This window comes from Coffea arabica, chromosome 11c (assembly GCF_036785885.1).
Source record: "Coffea arabica cultivar ET-39 chromosome 11c, Coffea Arabica ET-39 HiFi, whole genome shotgun sequence".
Taxonomy (NCBI): Eukaryota; Viridiplantae; Streptophyta; class Magnoliopsida; order Gentianales; family Rubiaceae; genus Coffea; species Coffea arabica.
In genome coordinates this window covers 35,522,322-35,546,358 of record NC_092330.1, presented here as the reverse complement: position 1 = coordinate 35,546,358, position 24,037 = coordinate 35,522,322, and the positions used below count along the sequence as shown (strand labels likewise).

Genomic DNA, 24,037 nt, shown 5'->3' with positions numbered 1-24,037 from the left:
TTTTTCAAATTTTTCATTTTGTCATGATGTTAACATTATTATTATTATTATTATTATTATTATTATTTGTTGGTTTTATCTTATTATTTTATTTTTTCTTAGTTTGTTAACTTGCTCATTTTTTAGCATTACCAATTTATGATAAATTTTAGCCTATTTTCTTATCTTTATAAAATGAAATTTTAAATTTATATATGAAAAAAATGTTAGGGGTTCAAAATTTTTGGATTAATTTTTATAGTACTTAATTCAAATTTTTATATTCGTATTATTCAATTATTAAATAATAGGTAATTTTGTGACATAGAGTATAAATGAAAAAAATTGGTAAATAAGTTTATTGAACATTATAAGTAAATATTTAAAACTAATGATGGGTACAAAGAGTGGTATAAATTGATAACTTAGTTTGCAAAAATGAATTTAAATGAGTTTGCAAAATGTTAAAATAAATGAGTTATAAATGGGTAATTGGGTTACCCAATTCATTTTTTGACTTACCCATTTATACCCATCTAATTAAATGGGTATAAATGAGTTGACTCACTTATACCCATTACCCATTTTACCCAACCCAAACCCGCCCAAGTCACCCATTTTGACACCTCTAATTTTTATGATGATAAACGAGTACAAACCCTTGCATCGGTGTAAACTTTTCCTGGTCGACAAAAGTAACCTTTCTGTGGGGCACAATGGCTATCTTGTGAGCATATGCATAATCCTTCTAAAGCACAACCATCCTTCATAATAGTAATCCCATCTTTTATTCCAAGAATTTGGTCTGTCCACTCATTAGAAAACAGCCCTAAAGGATCATACAATTGTTTGACCTTCAAAAATTCGGTAGCATTTTGGTACTTGTTAATTGCCCCAACAAACGCCAAATTCCTATTTTTGCCCCAATGTGGTAGCCCTCCATATTTAATCACTGCCATTTGCTCTATTTCTTCAAGGATGTCTTCATACAGTCTTGGGGCCATTGGATCCTTGCTTCTGTAGTATGTTATATCAAAGTCCAGAGCATCTTCTTGCTTTCCCAAATAAGCACTTGAAGCTGTAACATATCTTATGAGGAAACCATCATAAAGATCTACACCACACAACGCTCGAGGCTGCAAAGAAACCAGCTTTTGCACATCTTGTATGAAATCTTTGACTTTTGATAAGCCAATGCTAAATCCATTTTGGAAATAATATAGACCCTTAACTCTAGGATCCCAAGGACAGGCAGTTATTAATCCATCCTGTGGGCTATCAAGGCAGGAACCAGATGATTGGAGGCGATTGTTGTACCCTACGACAGGATAGCCCTTAAACATTGAACCTGTAACGCATTAATTAGAATAGAGCTTTGTAAGTTACGGGAAACAAATATTCTCTTTCCAAACATATTTTACACTTCTGGAATCTAGATTGAAGACTAAAAGATCATGCCTTGCTGTTGCATCTTGCATTTCCTTGAAAGTGTAGACATTAGTCAAACGTCTCATGTCAGTTTTGACCTAACTTTTTGGAGTTCATTATTGACTAAGTCTTCGCATTCATTCGTGTTGTACACGCTATTTTCTTTATGAGAACATTTGAACGGAGAAACTAGACATTAATCAAACGTCTTGTGTCAGTTTTGGCCTAACTTTTTACAGTTTAGTATTGACTAAGTTTTCACATTCATTCGTGTTGTACACTCTATCTTCTTTATAAAAATATTTGTTTGGATAGAGTATTATTTAAAATATTATTTGGAATAATTACTGTAGCACTTTTTGTAATATGATGTATGTGAGATAAAAAGATAGATTGAAAATATAAAAAGATGGATAGAAAAATATGTTTATGATGCAAGCGAAATATTATTTGAAAAAACATGCTATCCAAACACTAGTTAGCAAACAACTGTGATAATACTTCCATTGTGCTTCAAATGTTTGGATGATGATTTGGGTTAAATTGGTATTTATTAAGCTTTTAAGCTTAAAACATTGATACAAGAAACTTGTCTACCCCAATGCAAAGCAATTATGAATCCGATAAATTAATATGCAAAGTTCTGGGGATAGTCCTGTTTTGATACTTACACAAAATACCACACGAATGAAAAAAAAAAGAAAAAGAAAGAAAAAGGCCGTGGAGTTATTACTAATTTGATTGTTTTTACCATGAAAAACTTTTGTCTTGATCATTGAAAAAAAAAAAGAAAACAAAGAACAATTGATTGCAAAATTTAAACAGTAGATTTTGGACAAATATATACCGTCGTTTGTCAGTCCATATGCAGCGTTTGTCAATATAGATGTGGTTATGCCTCCATTTATGCACTTCCCAACAGCATCACGTATGGATTCTTGAGTCTCCTCTATTCAAAATTAAACAAAGAAAGCCAGAAATAGAACTTCAATCAATACATGCTGCCCCTTAAAACTACAAGTATCATTCAGCAAACTTATGTTGACTTAACCTACCTGCTGTTCTTATTAGTGCTAGAAAGAGTGAAGGTGTAGATCGAAATCCCATAAAATCATAAAGACCATTTCCGGTGGTGTTGGAGGGGACTCGATCATCAATCCGATAAACTACCTTGTGTTGGCTTGGGTACCACGTGAAATCTGCAAACTCATGCTGTCTGCCGAAGGTGGATGCTTGATCTCCGAAGTCTGAATCATTTTTCTGAACATATGTGATTGATCTCTTGAATAACGGTTGCAGTTGTAGAGTCACCTGCAAATGTATTATATATTTACTACACGGGAAAAAAATCCTTGGTTTTTTCTTTTTTTTTTTTGTTACATTTCTTTCCGTAAAAAAAATATAGGTAAGAAAAAAATTAATAAAGCATAAAGTTTCACTTTTCTTCTATTACTTTTTCGAGTGAGTAGTCCATAAAATGGCAATCTCTCTCTCTCTCTCTCCTTTTTGACATTTTGTGTGTCCTAGTACAAGAAAAAATTCAAGTCTTGTAGGGCAAAGTAGGAAAGAGAAGGCCTTGAGTTTTGAACTAGAGACTCCACGGTCACTACAGACTTGATAACTTTTCTGTTCCTCTGGAAACAATCTAGATTTGCATGGAGTATAAATGAAAATTTTTAATCAGATGAAGGAAAATCTACAATTTCCAACTTGTTTGGTGACGAGATAGGAGAGCATACAGAGGATACATCTTTTTCTTCCCTAGCAGTGGCGAAACCAAAGGTTGAGATTTGAGGCAAGACTAATAAAGATGTGTATTTGCTTTATAAGCTGCAAGAAAAAAATGGATGCGTTGCATCAAATCATAATTTATACCTGTGAGATAACTCCAAGAACTCCAAGCGAGACTCTGGCAGCATTAAGCTCAGGATCACCATTTCTCAGCGTTCTAACTTTTGCATAACCCTCATCGGGGCCAGCAGGTGTAACAATCCTGAGCTGAATCACATAATCATGAACAGCACTGCCCAAGCCCCATAATGTGCTTCCATGAGCACCCGTGCCCAACATTCCACCAACAGTTAAACCCCACCAATATGGAGCATAAGGTAGAGCAAGCCCCGCAGCAGCACTGGCATTGATCAGCTGCCTTAACGTCACCCCAGGCTCAACTGTGATAGTCATGGCTGATTTGTCAACATTTACTGTTCTATTCAGGTACTTGGTGCTAATGATTATCCCATTTTCACCGCCTGGACACATGAGCTTAGGAATACTATGCGATGTTGTGGTTGCAACCTTCATTTTTCTCTGTAATGAAGTTGCATTTGCCACAATTGAAATCAGCTCTTGCTCAGATTTAGGGTACATTGCTTCAGCTGCACGACATATACTTCGATCAGGAAACGTCGCATAGGTGTTTGTGATCGTGCAATTTGTGTTTCCTGATGAACATTTTATGTGATCTTCTGGGGGTGTACAGCCAACCAAACAAATTGTCAAGCAAATCCAATATGTCACCACAAATTGAATCTTAGCCATTGTTTCAAAATAGAAAGAATGAAGTAAAATTTCTTGATCGCAAGGAAGGGATGCAAGTTCATAGGAAGATTAATTTCCAATACCTATTTATAACTCTGAGGAACTGCATTAATGGCTAAGTAGGGTGAGTGGTTGGAAAGCTAGTTAGTTGAACAAGTAATGTACAACTAGGATTATTTTAATCAGTTTTGAATCATTGAAAAACGTGGGGCTTTAAAATTTTTATGGTTTAATGTGAATAAATTCCCATGATTCTACGAAATCATGAAGCTTATCTAAGTTTTGCATCAAAAAATGGAACACGTAATCACACGTGCTATGACTACAACAATTTTCTACGACTTCAATATGCATTGCATACTAGCCAAGACAGATACTTATCAAAGCAGCTTATTTGAATAGCATATTTTTTGTCTTCTTTTTTCTTTTTATTTTTGGCCATTTCCAATTTTCTTGGTTTTTAGAAAGGGATGCAGGTTCATAGGTAGATTAATTTCCAACGCCAGAATATATCTATATATTTTACCGTGAGCAATTGTATTATTGGCTAAGTAGGGTAAGAAAATAAGTTGAACAAGTGATGTACAACTAGAATTGCGTCAATTGACCGAATTTGAAGTTCGAAATATGGGGCACAAATAATTTTCTAATTTCTAATTAGATTGAAATCCTAATGATTCTGTATAAAATTATTATCAGAAACCGGATTGGAGTTGTGCTGAATAAAATGGAACATAATGTGGGAACCATTTCCATTTCCATGCAATTTGGTTATTTGGTGGCAACACTTTTCTACCGAATTTGATGTGCTACGCAAGGCAGAACCGATCAAAGGAGCTTCCTATAATTCTTTCATTAATGCATTTCGCTTTGATTATTTGGCCTATACATACTTCTTGCTCCAGTTTTTTTTTTTCCTTCCAAAATAAATTTGCTTCTAAATATTTCCATGCTCATCTGATACTAGGGGTGAGCAAATTTGGTAGGTACCAAATTCATACCCAAATTCAAATTCAATTTAGTAATTTGAAATCGGGTATTTGGTAATTTGGTATAAAAGTGGTATTTACCAAATTCATATGGTATGAAATAGGTAATGAGATTATGAATTTGGTAATAATCGATTTCAAATTCAAATTCGGTAAAATGAAATAGGGTACCGTATTACCGCATTCGAATGCCAAATTAGTTTATAAAATTATATAAAATATAGATAAATGCTATTTAGTATTAGTATGTACTACTATTATATTATTATATTATATAGGTAAATGCTATTAATAATAGTTAGTATATGGTATTATCATATACTTTTGATAATCATAATATATAATGATGTACAATAGACTATTTTAATATTTGTTAATTGTTATATGACTATAATAATACAAATATACAACAATACATAACATAACTATAATACTTATTATTTTATACATGACTAGAATTAGATAATAATTAATAAGTAGAGGTATAATACTAAATATTAAACAATAAACATAATTAGTAACTAGAATTTAGATATTCGTAATTTGGTATATCATTCATGTTTGAATTATTGATATTTGAATGCGTAACTTGTAACTTGCAAGTATTAATGTGCTCTAAAATTACATTACATATTTAACATAAAAATTCATATCCTATATTCACTAATCGTAAGGCTTTAAGCATAGACAAGACAACTAAACGGTCTAAGTAAATGCATATGAATTGCAAATCAATGTATTTTTGCATTGGTTTTCACTATTAAAAGCAAATTAAGTGATTTGCATATTTTTTCCAAAAAAGCTATATAAGAAATAAGAATAAATGTAAGTATAACGTATTACATACTTTGTAATTTATAAGTAAATAAGTGACATTGTATATACAACCACACAATAACATAAGTGAGTAAATAAGTTGTATTTTGATTTGAAATAAATTATAAGTTTGTAACTAATATCATTTATCACTAATCATTGTAATTTGTAAGTTTGTAACTAATATTACTTATTATTAATCATTGTAAATTATAAATTTGTAAATTAATCATTGAATTCGGTTAACCCGAATTCATTACCATTTCTGAATTCAAATTTGAAATTGAAATGAATTCAGGTGTATCCAATTCGAATTTGAAAGCGGTTTAAATTTCTGTAAGTCTAATAACCGAATTTACCGAATTCATATACCCGAATTACCGAATATGCACCGTTTGCTCACCCCTACCTGATACCAGTTTACATTCCTTCTATGACTCCTGCAAGTGCCTTGTGAGTTTTGAAATGGATTGAATTGATCAGAAGAAGGAATAGAAGAAAAGAGAGATGAGAGTAAGAGGTGAAGAGAGAAAGAAAGAGAGATCATGAGAATCTGAGATTTTATTGAGTAGTAAGAAGATTACAAATGAATTCCTCGATGATCCTCACATTCATTTGTAGATGTTTATTTATACAATTACTAGCTTCAAGCTCAGGAGACAATCAGCTAACTAACTAACGGACTAACTAACTCTCTTCTTCTCCAACCGACTTCAGTCTGTTATAACCAATTCTTGCCTTGTGGTCCCCTCCATTTGATTTCTGTTGCTGACTTCCCTGATGATCACTCCATTAGAAATTCTTTAAAAATATTACCAGCGATTTTTCTTTAGAGTTTCGAAACATTAGCGCAAGGTGTTATTTTATAGAAAATTCATCCATTGTCATTTGCACTCTATAAAGGGTACTGAAATTCTCGAAAAGCAAATTCTCATTATTCATCACAAGTGTTCATCCCTCAAATTCTACACCAACAATCCTTAGGCTAAATTATTTGCACATTTTATGCCACCCTATGAGGTGCAGAGCCAGGCAAACAAGTTTTTAGGCAAATCTAATATGTGATCATCACAAATTTAATCTCACAACATTTCATCTTAGCCATTTTTCAAAGTAGAGTTGATGATGTAAATTTTCTTATTTTTCACTTGTAAATTCATTTCGAACACCACAAATATGAGCAATGACATTAATGGCTGTGTGGCAACTATTTTCTGCCACTTGATATGCTACGTAAAGCATATATATATATATATATATATATATATATACCAATCAAAGAAGCTCCCTTGAATTAATTGTTTCATGTGTGCTTCGTCTTGATTATTTCCTAACAGTTCGCATTTTCTGCAACTTATTTTTCTCCGATCTTACCATTGCTTGTTATGATTCCCGTCATGGTGGATATGATATACTTTTCCAGTTTTGAAAAGTAGTAGTACATGAAGCTAGGCGTCTGCCAATTGAGAAGTAGTAGTACATATCTCTAATCATTAAAAAAATGGGCAATTTAATCTTGCGAGTCAAAGGCTCAATGGTGCCAAATTTATCAATTGATCAATCTGGTACCAAAACTATGAGCTGATCATGAATCATTAAGATTAGTTAAAAGTCAGCATTAATCCAAGTTCTATCTAGAAATATGATTTTTATATCAGTTGAACCTGGCGTAACGAAACTGACCATTGAATCTCAGCTGCCATGCAGTATCCCACGATACCCACAACTCGTAAAAACCGGGACACCGTTTTGTACCGATGCATGATTTTTCACCGCCAAGAGCAATTCTTTATCATAGAAGATTGGTAGGGCATTAACGGTCAATGCAAGCAGCCTATAGCGATTCATACTTGACTCAGAATTGTATTAGCAATCTCGAGCCAAAGTCAAGTCTTTTGTTTCTTTTGAGCGCAAACGTCAAGTCTTTATTTTGTCTTTTACGAAGGTTAGGGGATGGAGAAAGGGAGTCAGTGAGAATCCAGTCCTTGCCACGTTCTAAATCACGGAGCCAAAGACCTTATCCGCGGGCTGTACGTTCCATTCTTAAGTTGATCTAACTTAAAGCTGGTGTTCCTATTAATAAGAAATAATATATCGAGAAAATTCTTCGGGATCTAGACAGTTTTTAAATTAACCTTTGAGTTGATTCATGAAAAAGACACCTACATACAATAAAATACTTCGACGGGTCCTCCAAGATCTCGTACTTAATTAATTTTGGTAAGAACATTACGTAAAAGTAATAAGATACGTAGGATTGCTATAAGGGTCGAGTTGACCCGATCCTAACCCATCCTCCCCTTCCACCTGTATAATATGTTTGGTGAAGTTGATGTTATAATTGCTAAGGCCCTGTCTTTGTTGGCTGGCCTCCAACTCTTAGTTGACCTGATCATCCGTTGCACGAGAGGCAAGTTGGGGTGGACTTGCAAGTAAGTGTTGGTCACTTTAGTTAAAGCTGGTTCTTTAACTAAGTGGCCTTTGTGCAATATATTTGAGCAAAATTAGGCTCTTCCTCTCTTCTTTAATTGCGGATTTGGTTCATGTTTTTCGTGAAGCTAATGCAACGGTAGACACTCTTTCAAGACTGAATTTGGGATCGGATGCTATGTTTACTTCAGTGGTGGATCTTCCAATGATAGTTCGTGCCTCCGTTAATCTTGAACTTAAATGTAAACAAATTGTAAGGGAGTAGTACTCCTTATTTAATCTTCATTTTATTATTTGAGATCAGGTTCGACCCCTCAAATTCTTGTAATTTTTAATTTTATTTGCATGAATAAAATAAAAGGGTTGGCATTCTTCTCCCATTAAAAAAATTATGTAAAAAAAATGTGCAATAGTAATTATGATAAATCTTGTTCTTAAAATCATAAACCTTGATTTTATTTAATTAATATCTTATCTGTTTAGAAAAATATGAATGAGAAATTGTTGAATTTGGACAAGCTCATTTTGGACCCTGAAGCCCAATGAAATAAAAGGGCCCAGTTTGAGCCATAATGTTTCAAAACCCAAATCGATTTAACCTGAAACTAGTTGTTATGTTTTTCACTAAGTCTAAACTTGGCTACTTCGGAACCCAACCCATTAGGCTCAATTGACATGCCTAAAGATACGTTGTATATGGCATTAGTGAAATTTTCCTAATTAATCAGGTGACTCTGGTTGAAAATTTTTCCAAGGAATATTTTTAATGCTCCTAGAGTGATTATAGGCCATATTTTCAATTACACTCTCTACAAAAGTGTCTTAAATTACATTAACACAAAAAAAAAAAAAAAAGTTTAACCTTATCAGAAAAATGAGTACAGTGGAGTCATCCATAACTAAAGGCTTATCCCACCAAAATATAGGATGAACATTTGGCTGATGTTTATTCTCCGATTTCTCAAGAAAAACTAGGAATGCTCATTCCATGATAAGCAAATTTCAGATCGTGGAAAAGAACACAAAATAAAACAAAAGAAAAGGATTTAAAAACTATCTGGAGCGCCATTAATATTTCCCTATGTTTAACATGGTTTTAAATATAATGAAGCTTTTGTGTGCAAATGAATCTGCTCTATCTCTTCAAGAATATCTTCATAAATTCTTGGGTCCATTGGGTCCTTGCTTCTATAGTAAGAGATATCAAACTCTATTGAATCTTCTTCCTTCCCCAAGCAAGCACTTGAACGAGTAACATATCTAGCCAGGAAACCAATATAAAGGTCAATACCACATAAGCCGTCAGGCTGCAAAGCAACAAGTTTTTTCACATCTTGAATGAAATCCTTAGCATTGGACAAGCTAATGCTGATTGCAGTTGAGAAAAAGTACGGACCGTTAACTCTAGGGTCCCAGGAGCAAGCTGTTAATAATCCAACCCCTTCTCAGAATGCATCTTGTGCATGGCTTTGAAAGTTGACATGGAATTTGTAATTTTTCTTTTGCTAAGAAATGAGATAGTGATAGACCTGGAAAGATTTGAAAAACATAACTTCCCTTATATGACTGGAGAAGATGAAGAGCTCTAATGAAAGTTTGACTTCAAGAAGTTGAGCTGTCAAATTGATTTGCACTATTGCAAGAAATGCATTCTTGTAAGAAAACTTCCCTTACATCACAAGAAAACTTTCCTTAAAGATTGATTTGCACTATTGTAAGAAATGCATTCTTTTGTTAAAAAATGAGATAGAAAGACCAATAACAAAAGTGTGATTGCATCCGCAAATCTTGTGTCGCTTGGAAAGAGGAAAGAAAAGTGAAAAAAAAAAAAGCATGGAAAGAAAAAATTGAATAAAACCAAAGATTTGAAATGCAAGAAAAGAAAAGAAAACGAAAACGTAAGGAGTTGAAGTTCTAATGTTACGGGAGTTAGGAAAGAAATGTGATATGGTGGGCCCTCCACAATTGTTTAGTGTAATTGGATAGAATCTTGTCTTTTTGAAGTGAGAGGCATAAACCAAAAAAAAAATTTAAGAGTGGTTTGACTTTTTTTTGAATTGACTCACATTTTGAGACAACCAAAAAGTGGAAAAATGAAATTAACAATGGGATGGAGAGTACTATTTTGATGTAAATTCATATAAATTTGGTGTGATAGACTATGAATCGACAAATTAAAATTTACATTTAAATTATATGAATTTATACCAAAAATTGTAAGAATTGCAAGAATTAATTTAATTGGATAGAACTCAACCTGTGATGCCATGATCGAGTATGATAAAGGTAACCCTTAAAACTAGTACTAACAAACAGTTAAAATGAGATATTACCATTACATGCATGGATATATGTTAATACGACCAGATCAATTATGCTTTTATTCTTCTTGTATTTTGTAAATTTCTTTTCTGTTAGGGGGTGGGTAAAGAAAGTGATTTTCTTCAACATGCAAAAACTACAAAACCATTTAGATTTGGAGAAGAACTACCATTGTAAGCCAACCCGTATCAAGCCTTGGTGAGTATGTATCTGCCTAATAATCTGGTGGTGCATTCCCTATAGGGTATGACCTTTGTATTTATGGATCTCCTTTATTCAGAACCAATCAACTTAAAGTTGATCATAACCAATGTTCAGGTAGTTTTCGAGGGTATTTATAGACAAACCTATGGCTTTTGAAACCGCTATAAGCAGTGAAGATACAGGACTAAGTCCGATAAATGCATAAACACCATTTGCCGGGCTGTTGTAGGGGACTCCATCAATGGGATAGGCAACCTTCTTTTGGCTTAATATCACTAGAAATCTCTCTTTTATTTTGATGATTCGAATGTTGAAAATACACATTTACTAAAATATAGCATGCTTTGGAACCACTTCTCATATAAAATAGACAGCTAAACATGATAGACATACCATGATCACATATTATCTTAATTTTAGAGAATAGTGATGTGAAAGTTCCCCAGTTGTTTGCAAAAAAGCTTCTTATTCTCAGTAAAAGTTAAAAAAAAAAAAGAAAAAGAATAACATTTTGTTGAGAAAAAAATTTATAGTTTGTTGGTTGGGAATTCGTTTGTCATTTTCAAGATTGCTGTTGTTAAAGTTTGGCAATAACATTGTGGGCTAGATGTTATTTGTCCAGGTTGCTTTGTTCTGACTGATGCCACCATTGTGGATAAAGAGCTTTATTTTAATGTACGTTTCCGTTGCTTTGGAATAAATTTGAAGTCACCCAAAAAAAAAAAAAAAAGTTATGAGCAAAAATTCTATCTTTTGCTAAGGATGAAGTTGGAATTTAGAGTATAAACTAAGAAATAACAATTGTAGTTAGTGTTGCGAAAAAAAATTAGCTTTTGCAAAAGTTTCTTATAAAGTCTTATATTAAAAGATTGAAAAATATCTTAAAATTTTCATTCGTGAGCTCTTTATTTATAGAGCATATAAAAAACAAACTAACATAATCTTCAAAAACAAATTTCAACAAAAGATGCTTATAATTCAAAACATTGAACTAGTCAAAAGGCACTAAATATGAAACTACCACTAACAACTAATTTTATTTAACAATCCAACACTCTTTCTTTCTACTCTGACTGCAGGTTTTGAATTGTCTTCTAAAATCTTCAAACCTTGTTTTGGATTCGGCAAGTTGATGATTAGCTTTGCAAGACCTACTTCTTTCGGCTTCTTGGACCAAATTCCAAAATAATTGATGATATTTTTAATGTATTCAAATAACCTCTTTGAAGGTAACACCTTTCTATGATATTTGAACTTGAATAGAAGACTTGTAATAAATAAAATTATTGTTATAAGACACATAAAAAAAACCCTTGTAAACTCTGTACAGTTCTACAAACACTTTGTCATAACTATCAAAGCTTGTACATCAAAAAATAACAACATTATACTCTTGATAAATATTAGTAATCAATTTGATACCTCCTGACTTATCAATGATATTTTGCTGAATTTTTTCAGACTCTAATATATCATTTTGTTAGCTCCGGTACCACTTTATTGGAATTTGAAGTATAAACTTGAAACAACATTTGTAGTTAGTGCTACGAAAAAAAGTTTCTTATAAAGTAGTCTTATATTGAAGAACTAGAAAAATCTTATATTCTTCATTCATAAACCCTCTATTCAAGAAATAAATTAACATAATTTTTGCTAATAAATCTCAATAAAAGACGCTTATAATTTAAGACATTTAAACTAGACGAAAGATACTGAATGTGAAACTATTCCTAACAGTAGATTTATGCTACAACTAATTCATTTGTTCTAGTACTAAAAATCTGTAGAGAAGTTGCATAATTCCAACAGATGAAGTTCAAAAGTACCATCAATAATTCTAGACATATTTTTAACAAGCATTACATTTAATTGCCTGTAAACATGATATACATTTTTAGGATGTCAACTGAACACAAACCCTCGCATCTTTGTAAACTTTTCCTGGTTGACAAAAGTATCCCTTCTTTGGGGCACAATGGATGTCCTCTGAACATATGCACAATCCTTCTAGTGCGCAACCCTCCTTTACTATGGTAATTCCATCTTTTAGTCCGAGAATTTGGTCTGACCACTCGCTGGAGAACAACGCTAAAGGATCATATAGTTGTTTGACCTTCAAAAACTCCTTAGCATTCTTGTACTTCTTAATGACATTAAGGAAAGCCAAATTCCTATTTTTACCCCAATGTGGCAGTCCTCCATACTTAAACACTGCCATTTGCTCTATCTCTTCAAGTATGTCTTCATAAATTCTTGGGGCCATTGGGTCCTTGCTTCTGTAGTAAGTGATATCAATGTCTAAAGAGTCTTCTTCCTTCCCCAAGTAAGCACTTGAAGCAGTAACATATCTGATCAGGATACCATTATAAAGGTCAAGACCACATAAACCATTAGGCTGCAAAGCAACAAGTTGTTTTACATCTCGAATGAAATCCTTAGCTTTGGACAAGCTAATGCTGATCCCACTTGAGAAAAAGAATAGACCGTCAACTCTGGGGTCCCAAGGACAAACTGTTAATAAATTATCTTCTAGGCTATAAAGGCAGGAACCAGCTGACTGCATGCGATTGTTATACCCTACGACTGGGTAGCCCTCAAACAGGATACCTGTGAGAGTTAGACATTAATGTCCAACCAACCAAGAAAAAGTTTCGAATACATAAGAGCATGTAAAACACGGACGCCAAACTGATTTATGTGTACCCTTCTGATTTATATGTACATTAATATTGTCAATTCAGATCTTTTTCGGCTCAAAGGATAGGAAAATATTCCTACCTTTTCTCAATTTATTGTGAAATTCACGTTACGATGTTGGAGGGCTTGGCATAAACTCTTACAAATTTAATTAAGTAAAAGATAAGTACAAAGAGAGCAACATAACCTTACCTCTTACTTAAGTAATGCTTTTGCTAACATATGCAAATTGGTGATAGGTTATAATTTTAGATTTTTTTTTCTTAACCAAGCAACACAGTGGTTCACGTCTTATTAACTCTTTGCTTAAATATAGTTTACAGTTTCAATTTAGACTAATTGCATTCTCTTCTCTTTTTTTTTCTAGCTATATTCAAATATTTTTGCACCTTTTAAATCTTTGATTCTTCCAAAAAAATAAATTTCTGCAATCTTAACGATTATAATTTTAGTACAATAAATGCTTAAGAAATTATTTAAGGTCAGGAAAATTATTCAACACGCAAAGTAAAGTTGAAAATAGGGAAAACAAAAAAAGAAGCCGAAATGGTCAAGAAGAAATACCATCATTTGTCAATCCAAATGCAGTTGTTTCAAACAAGGACGTGCTTACTGCTGCACTTGCGCATTTTCCTTCTGCGCAACCTGTGAATTCTTGACTATCCTCTATGCAAAAAAAAAAAAAAAAAAAAAAGAAAAAGGTGCTCATTGAACACATTAAACTATACTTGCATTTTTTTTTTTTTGTGTGGACAATCTTAGACCAAACCAACCTGTGCCTCTTAAAGTTGCCAGAGCAAGAGAAGCAGCAGGGCGAAGTCCTGTGGAATCAAAAACACCGTTTCCAGGAGTGCTGGAGGGCACTCTATCATCAATTCGATAAACCACCTTATGTTGACTTGGGTACCAATTGAAGTCTGCAAACTCGTGTTGTTTCCCAAATGTAGACACTTGATCTTCCAGCTCTGAGTCACTTTTTTCTTCGTAGGTGATAGACCTCTTGAACAATGGTTGCAGTTGAAGCGTCACCTACCAATCATATTCTTGTTTTAGGCATGTAGTTGCCTAATGAAATTTTGTCGGAAAATACTGACCAGTCATGATTTTACGTGATTGTACCTTCCGACAAAGCTGGCCTACCAAGAGACAAATTATGTGTATATATTTGTCCATATTGACAAATTAAATGTGAATTCATCAAAATGTTACTAATCAGCCTAATCATTTTTGCTACTTAAAGAATTGGAGCCAAAGCAGTGCTGCGTACATACATGTTCAAGTATCTTAAATATTAACAATATCACCTTGTAGCTCCAAGAACTAATTAGTTTTCGGGCATACATGAACGTAATTTTCTCCTACTTTCGTTAAAAATCTGAGTTCTTGGATATAATTCGGTATGAACTAAAGATTTATGCTGTGATTAAAGCACCAAAGAAAGCTTAAATGTCTGCCAAGTAAAACTCACGTTAAAATCTGAGTTCATAGATATAATCTAGTATATAAGTGAGAGGTTTGATCCAGAAAACATCTCGCTTATATTCTCTCCTAAACCACTCAACTCATCTCTCTTCCGAGTGTTTGTCTGATAATCTCTAGATTCAGATAATAACATAAGCATGCAGTTCAGGATCCTAGTCCAACATTGATTGATGTGTGATGGGAGTAAATCTACTCCTATAAATCCAGAGGTAGTCACATCCAGTTACCAGTTATATTAGTTGATCCGAAACCTTCGTCAGGTCTTAGGTAAAGCAAGGGTTGACAGCGTAGTTTAATAAACCCAAACCAGTCCGGCGATTGACTCACTAGACTTGTTGAACCAGCCGCTAGGCCCAGCATTTAATCCGATGATTGCCCCATTAGGCTTGATGAATCAGCCACTAGGCCAAACATTTCATCGGATACGGAGGAATTTAATCAAGTTCATTTGACCTGTTGGTTTGATCGAAAACTTAGCCGGATCACCCAGCCGAGTTTTGCGTGACCCAGTGAACCGTGTTTTTTGGCCACAATATGTATTTTTAGCAAGGTTTGAATCTCGAACCTCTTCATACATGTGCAGATATTTCACTGTCAAACTAAAACTTTTACGTGCCCTTTAATTATACATGTTCACTTTCTTATTGTATAATTAATGCTTTCAAGCTTCAAACTAGAAATGTTGTAATAGTGTGATATCAGTCCTATAGAAAACAACTATTTTATTTTTTAGTCAGAATCATATTAATAAAAAAACAATGCTATTTCCTTAAAAGCTTGTTGTACTGCTTAAATAAAATAATTTTAAATTTTTGACATGATCTATATTTGTAAAATGAAATTGAGCCTTCTATTAATGGTTATGTATACAAATATATCTTTCCAAATAAGTAATATATTATTTGTAATTATGGTTGAGCAAGAGTTGTTCCTATCCTCCAAGGACATGAAACTGATGAGCTCCTTCCCCCCCCCTCCCCCCTCCTTATTTACCTCTTAATTTAACTCAATGGCTTTAGCAGTTGTGCCGAATCCAGAAAGAAAAGTGGGAAGTTAGGTCAAAGGATAACTAATGATCAAGCCCAAATTGCTCCATCTATATTAAGCTCAATATGCAACCACACATTACCACCATGCATCAAAAGAGCTCAATATGGTACCATAAACTTCAGTAAAGACAAAGAATTCCAAATAAAAGGGAAAGGAAAAGGGCAACCCATGCATGATACATCTAGGCAAAATTTATCTACCTGTGAAATGACTCCAAGAACTCCAAGCGAGACTCTAGCTGCATTAAGCTCAGCATCTCCAGTTTTGAGCGTCCGAACTTTTGCATAACCCTCACCAGCTCCTGAGGGTGTCAGAATCCTAAGCTGAATAACATAGTCATGAACAGCAGGTCCCAAACCCCACAATGTGCTGCCATGTGCGCCTGTGCTCAAAAGTCCACCTATTGTCAAACCCCACCAGTATGGAACATAAGGTATGGCTAGTCCAGCCATGGCGCTCTCATCAATCAACTTCCTTAACATCACCCCAGGTTCAACCACTATAGTCATGGCTGATTTGTCGATGTTCACTATTCGATTGAGGTACTTGGTGCTAATAACGAGCCCATTTTCGCCGTCTGGACAGGTGAGTTTAGGAACACTATGGGATGTTGTGGTTACTACTTTCATCTTCCTCTTCAGCATTGTTGCATTTGCAACTATTGCAATGAGCTCTTCTTCTGATCTCGGGTAGACTGCCTCAGCTGCACGACAAATGCTTCGATCAGGAAATGATCCGTAAGCATTGGAGATTGTGCAATCAGTATTTCCTGATGAACATTTTATATGCTCTTCAGGAGGGCTGCACCCCACCAAGGAGATTGTTAAGCAAATCCCAAATGTTAGTGTAATCAACCCTTTTTCAGATTGTATCTTGGGCATGGTTTTGAAAGTTGACATAAAGTTTTGTAATTTTTCTTTTGCTAAAGATTGAGATAGTGATGGACATGGAAAGATTTGACAAAATAACTTCCCTTGTATGACCAGCTGGAGAAGATGAAAGAGCTGTAATGTAAGTTTGACTTCAAGAAGTTGAGCTGCTAGCTGGACCATTACCGTGTGTACTTTGATATTTAATCAATATTTAGGAAGCATGGAAATTAATACTAATCGTTTTTTAGTTTTTTTAATTTGATATGAGATCTTTATTGATTCCAATTTGTCTGTAAAACACATGGTGCTTCTATGGTTGAGGCTTCCAATCATGCCAGTATTTATGGTTGTGAGCCATAGCGTATTTCGTCTCCATGACTAGCTTGGAAATCATGCTGAAACATGGCTTGATTTTGCCTGTTATTGTTCAATTCAAGCTAATTCAGATTTTATTTAAGCAAAAAAATGCTACCTTATGATGGTGGGTTTGGCAGATTTGTTAGATTTACTTAGAATAAAATTTGGGTTAACATCCCTTCCAAGCATACGGTATTTGCCATTAAAAAACTTAGAATAAAACAGTAAAAGGAGGCAAACAAACTAAACAACTCTTAATAAAGAATGAATTACATGCGTTGACCAAAGTGTGCCGCATGCATACTATCTCGTCCGGCAAAACCTTGAATTTGAGTTGAGGCAATATTGCGACTTCGAAGTGTCCCCATTTTAACTAAGCAAATGCTGATTCCAATTTGGAAATAATATATACCCTTAAATCTAATGTCTCATGCTGTCCATAATCCATCCTTTGGAGCATGAACACAAAGCCCAATTTGATTCGAGGTGATTGTGATGGAACAGGTTTCACAAGTCGAGTTCTGTCTAGTTCAAAGAGGTTCATGTAATTCTTAATATTTTTATATATAAATTCGTAATAGATTTAGCATCACTGACAACTTAATTATATGAGTTGACAAATTTAAATCTATATTTAAATGCGAATTTATATCAAAATTGTAAAAATTATACGAATTAATTTAGCTCGAAAGTACTCAACTTCTCATACCGTGATCGATTGTAACACATACCCTACCACATGGGAGCCCTTAACACCAGTACTAGTTGGCAGTTAATGAGATACTATCCATTTTACAAATGTAATAATGAGACGAGATCATTCAAACTTTTAATTGTTCGTGTATTTTTTATTTTCTTTTTTGTCATGAGGGGGGTATTTATAGACAAACCTATAGCTGTTGAAACCGCCATAACCAGTGAAGATACAGGGATACGTTTGATAAAAGCAAAAGACCATTTGCCGGGTTATTGTAGGAGACTCTATCAATAGGAGAGGCAACCTTTTTTTAAACTTAATATGGCTAGAAATCTTTCTTTTATTTTGATGGGTTCGTATGATGAAAATATACATTTGCTAGTAATTTCTACCTTGGGTAGATAACTTATTTTTGACCAAACATCTCTGACTAATACGGTATTGGTATGATGCTAAGCGTACCATATAATTAGCATGCTCTGGAATCACTTCTCATCTAAAATAGACAGGTAAACATCATTAGACATACCATGATCACATATTATCTAATTTTACAGAATAGGGATGTGAAAGTTCCCAGTTGTTTGCAAAAAAGCTTCTTATTCTCATTATTTTTTTTTATGAAAGAAGGATACCATGTTGTTGGGAAAAAATTAGAGTTTGTTGGGCTGGAATTTGTTTGCCATTTTCAAGGTTTTTCTTGTTAAAGTGTCCTATAATATTGTGAGCAAGATATTGTTTCTCTGGGTTGCCTTGATTTGACGGATATCACCTTTGTGGATTAGCTCTATTCTACTCTATGTTTCTATTACTTTGGAATAAATTTTAACATACCAAAAGAAAAAAAAAAGAAAAAAAATTATGAGCAAAATCAAGTTTTTTTTTTTTTTGTGAGCATTTTTTCTAAGGTAACAAAGAATACTCAAAAAAAATAATTTTCCAGAGCATCTTTTTCAAAGGTGACAAACAATACTAAGGATGAATTCAAAGGACCTGTCAATAATTCTAGACTTACTTTTAACAAGCATTACATTGAATTGCCGGTAAACGTGATATACATTTTTAGGATGACAAACGAGTACAGGCATCTTTGTAAACTTTTCAATGAAGCCAATGAAGTCTTTTGCAAGTGTAGGCAACGAAAATTGATCATAAGTAGAGTTCATCCTGGATTTGCATACTTCATTAGCTTAATTATCTGCTACTTGATTGCATTCTCTGTAAATTATGGCCGAAAGTATAATTCCCATTCATGATCAACTGGTTGAATTGCTGAATTTGCCGATCAATGGCCCAAGAGAGCAGATCAAGAGCTTGTACAATTGTAGGTTCTAGTTTCAACTACAGCAAAAGATATTTGTGAACGAATTTTAAGTTTTTATATGAAAATCTCTAGGTTGGATAAGAAAAAAAGCACAGAATGCTGTTGCGAATCTTAATCCAATAATGTCTTATCAAAACGGAACTAGCTAGATCTAGTTCTATAACCAAGTCTAGATCTACTTATTAACCCGACCCTTTACAATCCTAATTAAGCCAAGGGTTGAGCAATTTTTTGTTTCTCCCCAGGAAAACTGATGATTTCTCCTTTTTAACCTCTTAATTCAAGGGAATGCTGGTTGCTATTTCAGGTGACAAAAGTGGAAAAATATGCAAGGTAAAATAGACCAAATTACCCATTCTATGTTAGCAACTTGTCATGTAAGGTAAAATATGTAATACAAACCAATTTGAACTGTACAAAACTCAACTTGTGAGGTCTCTCATCTAGAATTCCATAGCAAAGTGAAAGGAAAAGGCAATTCTTGATACATCTAGGCAAAAGGTACCTGCCTGTGAAATCACTCCAAGAACTCCAATCGAGACTGTTGCTGCATTAAGCTTAGCATCACCAGTTTTCAGCGTTCGAACTTTGGCATAACCCTCATCAGCTCCTGCAGGTGTCACAATCCTTAGCTGAATAACATAATCATGAACAGCGGGTCCCAAACCCCACAATGTGCTGCCATGTGAAACAGTGCTCAAAAGTCCACCAATTGTCAAACCATACCAGTATGGAGCATGAGGCATGGCTAGTCCACTAGCAGCACTTTCATCCAGCACCTGCCTTAAGATCACCCCAGATTCAACTGTTACAATCATGGCTGAGTTATCGATATTTACTATACGATTGAGGTACTTGGTGCTGCTCAGGAGTCCATTACACATAAGCTACTTTCATTTTCCTCTTCAGCATTGTTGCATTTGCCACTATTGAAATGAGCTCTTCTTCTGTTCTTGGGTAGACTGCCTCAGCTGCACGACAAATGCTTCGATCAGGAAATGATCCATAAGTGTTAGAGTTTGTGCAATTGGTATTTCCTGATGAACATTTTAGGTGTTCTTCAGGAGGACTGCATCCAACAAAACAGATTCTTAAGCAAATCCAATATGTCAACGTGGATTACAGATTTGATGGGAAGCTTGTAAATTTTCTTTGGCTAAAGAATGAGATACTAGCAGTCACCCAAAGTTAACGAGCTAGTACTATAGATTTGATTAGTGAATACTTTACATTGCAAAGAATGTTAAGCTCAGTTCGAGCCAATTACCGAATGTAAGCTTGGTTCATACTTCTATTGTTTAGCATTTCACTTTGGAGGATTTATACTCTATGATCTAAACATTCTTCAAATTAAAGAAAAGATTACAATAATTTACACTTTCTTAGATAGCCAAACTAGACTACTATGTACAAAATGAATTTGAATGACATAATTCTAGGCTCAAACGTGACCTAAAATCATGGTTGACAAGAAATTCCAACGTCTAGAAGCAATGAAGCACATGGTTAGGATGTCAATTGAGTACAAACTCTGGCATTCTTATAAACTTTTCCTGGTCGACAAAAGTATCGCTTTTTTGGGGCACAATGAATGTCCTGTGAACATATGCACAATCCTTCTAATGCACAACCCTCTTTCAATACTGTAATGCCATCTCTCAAGCCAAGAACTTTGTCTGTCCACTTAGTCGAAAACAACCCTAAAGGATCATACGATTGTTTGACCTTCAAAAACTCACCAGCATTTTCATACTTGTTGATTGCACCAATAAAAGTGAGATGCCTATTTTTGCCCCAGTGAGGCATTCCGCCATATTTGAACACTGCCATTTGCTCTATCTCTTCAAAGATATCTTCATGTAGTCTTGGGGCCATTGGATCCTTGCTTCTATAGTAAGTTATATCAAACTCCACAGAATCTTCTTGTTTGCCCAGGTAAGCACTTGATGCTGTAATATATCTGATAAGGATACCATTATAAATATCAACACCGCACAAGGCCTTAGGTTGTAAAGCGACAAGCTTTTGCACATCTTGAATGAAATCCTTGGCTTTGTATAAGCTAATGCTGATTCCATTTTGGAAAAAATATAACCCCTTAAATCTCTGGTCCCATGCACATGCTGTCCATAATCCATCCTTTGGGGTATCAAGGCAAGTCCCACTTGATTGAAGGTTATTGTGATACCCTACCACAGGGTAGCCCTTAAAACTAGTACCTGTTCAGAGTTTAAAAAGTATCATCATTATATATGCCGTAATGAGACAAGACAATTCATGCTGTTATTATTCTCAGCTCCTTTTTTTTTTTTTTGGGTTCTTTTTGTTAGGGGGTGGGTAAAGAATGTGATAGTTTTCGACATGAAAAATTTACAAAACTATTTAGACTTTTGGATAAGAATTACCATCGTTAGTCAGCCCATATCCAGCCTTTTTGAGTATGTATCTGCCTAGTGATCCGGTTATGCATTTCCCTACAGCATGACCTGTATATTCTTGAATCTCCTCTATTCAAAAACAAAGAACAAGAATAGAAAATTAACAACGATTGAGCTGATCAAAATTAATGTTGAGTTAATTTTGTGGGTAATCATAGACAAACCTATGGTTCTTGAAACTGCCGTAAGAAATGAAGATACAGGGCTAAGTCCGAAAAAGTCAAAAACACCATTTCCAGTGGTGTTGTAGGGGACTCTATCATCAATACGATAGAGAACCTTCTTTTGACTTGGGAACCAAGTAAAGTCTGCAAACTCATGTTGGTTGCCGAAGGTAGAAATTTGAGCTCCTAAGTCCGAATCATCTTTCTCTAAGAAGGTTATAGACCTCTTGAACAGTGGCTGCAATTGCAGAGTCACCTGTCATGATAAATATATACTGTTACATAGGCCGCGAAACCACAGCTCAAAGCTTATGGGCTAAGACTAGTAAAGATGTATGCCTGACAGGCAACTGTATAGTCATTCTCACAAAATTTGAGATCAAATCTTGTATTTGTACGAACATAATCAAAATGTTTTATCTTTTAAAGAAAATAATGTATAGTTTATAAAATTAATCTTGGGTATACTGATTATTGATTGTTGTTTTAAACTTGTAGATCTTCAGATTGGTATTTGTCTTTAGTAGCTAAGGTTTTCTATTTCTTTTCTACGTTATTATTAATCAATTTTTCGAGTTTGCATTGTCTAGATAAATAAATGGTTTGTTTGACTAAAAAAATGAAAAAAAAAATAGCAAGAAAATATATCGCTAGTCTGTGATTTATCCTCTGAGCGGGACTCCAACTTTAAATAGACATCCTAGAAAGGCTTTTCTATTCAATTAGTCCTTGTCTAAGCTTTGCTTTCACGAAATTATTTACATCAATTTCAGCATGGTCTTGTATACGAAGCTGATACAGAAAAATAGAAAAGAAAATTCATGATAGAGCAAAGGAAAAAAGCTAGGTACATACCTGTGAAATAACTCCAAGAACTCCAAGAGAGACTCTAGCTGCATCAAGCTCAGGGTCACCAATTTTCAGTGTCCGAACTTTTGCATACCCCTCATCAGGCCCTGCTGGCGTTACAATCCGAAGCTCAATCACGTAATCATGAACTGCAGGTCCCAAATCCCACAATGTGCTGCCATGTGCACCCGTTCCCAAAATTCCACCTATTGTCACACCCCACCAGTAAGGAGCATAAGGTAGAGCTAAGCCAGCCATGGCGCTCTCATTGATCAGCTGCCTTAGAGTCATTCCAGTCTCAACTGTTATAGTCATGGCTGATTCGTCCAAACCCACCCTTCTGTTAAGGTACTTAGTGCTAATAATTAAGCCATTTTCACCGTCTGGACACATTAGCTTAGGGATACTGTTGGATAATGAGGTAGCTATCCTCATTTTCTTCTGCAGAAAAGTTGCATTTGCTACGATTGAAAGAAGCCCTTCTTCTGTTGTAGGATAAGCAGCTTCAGCTGCTCGGCATATGCTTCGATCGGGAAATGATCGGTATACATTGCTGATTGTGCAATTAGCATTTCCTGATGAACATTTTATGTGATCTTCATGAGGAATATAGCCCACCAAAAATATTGTAGTCAAGCAAATGAAATATAGTAATAGAGGTAGCCAAGGAAATATTCCCATTTCAGAACACATTTTAGGTATAATTTTGAGTTCATGGAAAGTTTGTACACAAATAATTCTATAGTTTGTGTTTGAGATACAGAGAGATTTGTATACTTGTAGACATTTATATATACATTCACAAAGAATGATTTATTGAAAGTTTTAGCTTTAAGAAATTAAATTGCTATTTGGACAAGCAATGTGACTGGAAAATGTTGATGTTTTAATGAGGTTTAATTGGTATCTTGTAGCTCTTAATATATTTCTGTTTTTTAAGTCGAATGAAATCAGAATAGAGAATCGTCTAAAAAACAAATTGTTCTGGTCCCTTACATCACTAGCTTTTGGTTTTAGATGCTACGTACCATTTGAAACAGAACATGATGTCGTCCAAGAATACCTCAAGCACTTAAGTGCACATATATATGCTTGCACTCATCAAGCTTTAGGCCAATTTGAGTCTGTTTAATTATTATAACTATACAGCTAACTTTTTTCTTCTTTTTCTTTTTTTAAAAAAAATTCTACCAAGGGAGTCTGAGATTTAAGAAGCGAAGGGGGGGGGGGGGGGGGAATTATGAATTCAAGACCTCTAAATTTTGGAATATGAATTTTAACTATTAGACTAATACTTCCTTAACCAACTTTTCTTTTACAAGTGCTTAATAGACACTAATGTAAAGAGAACTCCTGAGATAATTTAAAAAGGTGGAACAAAATTAAAGATATGTCTAA

At 34.3% G+C, this 24,037-nt stretch overlaps 2 protein-coding genes across 6 annotated transcripts; both read right to left on the bottom strand.

The window, feature by feature from the left end:
- Positions 1–409: 409 nt before the first annotated feature.
- LOC113719570 (probable L-gulonolactone oxidase 6) lies at positions 410–23,509 on the bottom strand. Of its 5 annotated transcripts, none has more exons than XM_072071451.1 (5): positions 6,163–6,255; positions 3,283–3,785; positions 2,463–2,718; positions 2,255–2,356; positions 418–1,327 (listed from the first exon to the last, which is right to left on the bottom strand). In XM_072071451.1, the coding sequence occupies exons 2-5, from the start codon at positions 3,775–3,777 to the stop codon at positions 615–617; spliced, it is 1,566 nt and encodes a 521-aa protein (XP_071927552.1). In that variant the 5' UTR covers positions 3,778–3,785; positions 6,163–6,255; the 3' UTR covers positions 418–614. The 5 variants fall into 5 exon arrangements, with proteins under 5 accessions (XP_071927549.1, XP_027095499.2, XP_071927552.1 ...); XM_072071449.1 differs by lacking the exons at positions 418–1,327; positions 2,255–2,356; positions 2,463–2,718; positions 3,283–3,785; positions 6,163–6,255 and adding exons at positions 19,528–20,159; positions 20,928–21,407; positions 21,594–21,695; positions 21,791–22,046; positions 22,646–23,509; XM_072071448.1 differs by lacking the exons at positions 3,283–3,785; positions 6,163–6,255 and adding an exon at positions 22,646–23,507 and having other exon boundaries at positions 410–1,327.
- LOC113715486 (probable L-gulonolactone oxidase 6) lies at positions 12,594–16,819 on the bottom strand. The gene is made up of 4 exons (XM_027239690.2): positions 16,139–16,819; positions 14,180–14,435; positions 13,971–14,072; positions 12,594–13,316 (listed from the first exon to the last, which is right to left on the bottom strand). The coding sequence occupies exons 1-4, from the start codon at positions 16,817–16,819 to the stop codon at positions 12,604–12,606; spliced, it is 1,752 nt and encodes a 583-aa protein (XP_027095491.2). The 3' UTR covers positions 12,594–12,603.
- Positions 23,510–24,037: the final 528 nt, after the last annotated feature.